The 2,475-nt window shown below is 41.5% G+C and overlaps 1 protein-coding gene across 1 annotated transcript; it reads left to right on the top strand.

Moving 5' to 3' along the window:
* Positions 1-360: 360 nt before the first annotated feature.
* On the top strand, positions 361-1,404 carry LOC108603735 (cytochrome b5 domain-containing protein 1). Its single transcript, XM_017992789.1, has 3 exons — positions 361-533; positions 585-950; positions 1,004-1,404. Exons 1-3 carry the CDS (start codon positions 390-392, stop codon positions 1,136-1,138), a joined length of 645 nt encoding a protein of 214 aa, XP_017848278.1. The 5' UTR covers positions 361-389; the 3' UTR covers positions 1,139-1,404.
* Positions 1,405-2,475: the final 1,071 nt, after the last annotated feature.

Here is a 2,475-nt window from a genome sequence, read left to right as displayed (position 1 = left end):
CTGCAGCAATTAGCCAGCTGTCAATAGGCCGAAAGCCCGAAAGGTAAACTGGACTGTGCGGTTCCCACGTTGCAGACACGTTCCAGAAGCTTTGCCTTGGGGCGCAACTGCACGTGGTAAGGCAGCCGAGCTGCATTTAGCTGGAACTCATCAATAAAACTGTCGTTATGTTGCTCCCAAATTGTTGCGCTTCATTCATTAATCTAATTTCTTCTATTCTAAACTGCAGTTCGATGGACTGACAATTGTCTAACTAATTATGCAGCCGCAGCAGCAGAAAAAAAATGTTAATGAATTAACACTAAAGATTAATTGAGCTTGTCAGCGCTGTGCGTTTTGTCAAAAGCATAAACTATTTAAAAATAAATTTACATATATATTTCTAAAAAATGCTGCAGCCCAAGCGCATGCGTTATTATCTTAAAGACGAGATTGTCTTGCATAATAAGAAACTGGACTGTTGGCTAGTTATACATCAAAATGTTTACGATCTGACGCCTATGATTAAGGATAGACTTGATCATTGGAATCGCGTAAGTTTGTTTATATAAATATGATAATTAAATTAATTTTGCTGCTAACAGAACATGGACTATTTGGTAGCGCATGCTGGCAAGGATTTGACGCATTTGTTTCATGCCAATGGCGAGCCACGCACTGAGATCTCGCCCAGCACTGGACGCCCGCGTGTGCTCTTTCCACCCATTCTGGAGGTGGCCATCAGCGAGTTTGTCAAGTCGCCGCACACGATGTGGAGTCAGGATCCGCTTTATCACATTGGACGCATTACCAAGCGCGCCAGACCGATTCGCATAGTCAACACGCTGACGGGCAAGCTGCAGCCCATGACAGTTTGCGATGAGGATAGCATCTATGATATACAGCAAAAGTATAAAGCGCGCTATAATCATCATGCGGGCAGCTACGAGTGGCGCAAGTTCTCCAATGGCGTAAGTCCTTCATTTATTCGATTCCAGCTTAGTTTAACTTAAGCCAACTTTAGGCTAAGCGCTGTGGCGCTTTGAATCTCAATGGCACTCTGGATGAGAATGATTTGACCGATGATGCTGCCAGCGATTTGGAGCTGCCGCCACCCTCTATATGGTTATACTATACAGATGACTTGACCATAGCTTGATTGCATTTTCGGCTTGTCGCTTAAAAATTAGTTGTGTGCCTGGTAAAGATCATTTCAAGCTAGACTGACTTTTGGGCTATTTTAGAGCGTCCCTATAGTATTCAGTTTCAATTCGTTTATATGTGTTAGTGCAGCATTTATTTGCGTTTTATACAAATGTCATGCTCGACATGCGCTGCTAATAATAACAACAACAACAAAAGTGCAGCGATCTTGTTCAGGGCCGCGGCACTGTGAGAAATTAAAACAAATTAAATAAAAGTATGAGCTACAAATTTTAAATTAAATTAGTTATATAAATTTTATATATAAATATGGTGCTATTTTATCTTATTTTAAATATATACAACCAAAATGTATGTATTTTATATTAAGTAGTGCAACAATAGTTAAAATTCTATATGCAAATGTTTTATTTGGCTGCATATTTTATTTTTATTTGTTAATGTGCACTCATTTTAAGCTCACTACAACATTTCTCTCAGTGTATTGATTAAATGTGGTGCCTTATTGCCCGCCTGCCTGCCTTTCTGCATAAATTATGCGGGCCTTTCGCCTCTAGGCTTTTGGGGTAGTCTATGGGGTTAACTCGTGTATGACGATCGGCGACGCCTGCAGCTGCCCAACTGTCCAACTGCTCCGCGTACTCCGCTCCTGGCACGCGTTACACTTGGCCCAGCAGCCAAGAGATACTCAAAGAGGGTGCCAACTGAACTGTAACTAAGTTTGTGCTTTTTAGTCTGGTGAGCTATGCCAAGTTTGTGGCCCAAGTCATTTTAGTCTTATCCAGCCCAGCAGATTATGAAATCGTTTCTTGGTACTAGCACACTTAAGTGCCGCCGCCGCCGCCGCCCATTGTGTTTATCTGGCGCGCATAAATAATTAATTTCAGTCATAACTGCCAAGGCAGCAAAACAAAAAATCTGTAAATTGTAGCACATTTTAATTGTAAACCTGTTTGGGAGTCCGGAGTCCGGTACGAGCCGTAAATGGTCGCCTGAATTTACATGCAAGCTTGGTAACAACTTGTCGCAAATACCAAAAGCAATTTGCACTTGATATTGTTCCCACAACAAAAATAAAGCAAGAGCAAAACAAAATTAACAAATCAGCAACAGAGCTCCAAGCAGCTTCTTTTTCTTGTTCTTTTTTTTTTTTGTTTGAGATTGAAGACAGGCAGAGCCAAGGGCTTAGGTTGGGATTCAGTTGCAGGTTCTCAGCTTCTTAAAAGCAAGACAGGCACAAACTTGTGAAATACGCGCATGAGTCATGCGCAGGCAGGCAGACAATATCGAACATGTTTGTGCTTGTTAAGTCATGGGAAAAAAGGAGCAACA

Source organism: Drosophila busckii, chromosome 2L (genome assembly GCF_011750605.1).
Source record: "Drosophila busckii strain San Diego stock center, stock number 13000-0081.31 chromosome 2L, ASM1175060v1, whole genome shotgun sequence".
Lineage (NCBI taxonomy): Eukaryota > Metazoa > Arthropoda > Insecta > Diptera > Drosophilidae > Drosophila > Drosophila busckii.
Note: the sequence above shows the minus strand (reverse complement) of the source record. Positions and strands in the feature narration are given on the sequence as shown.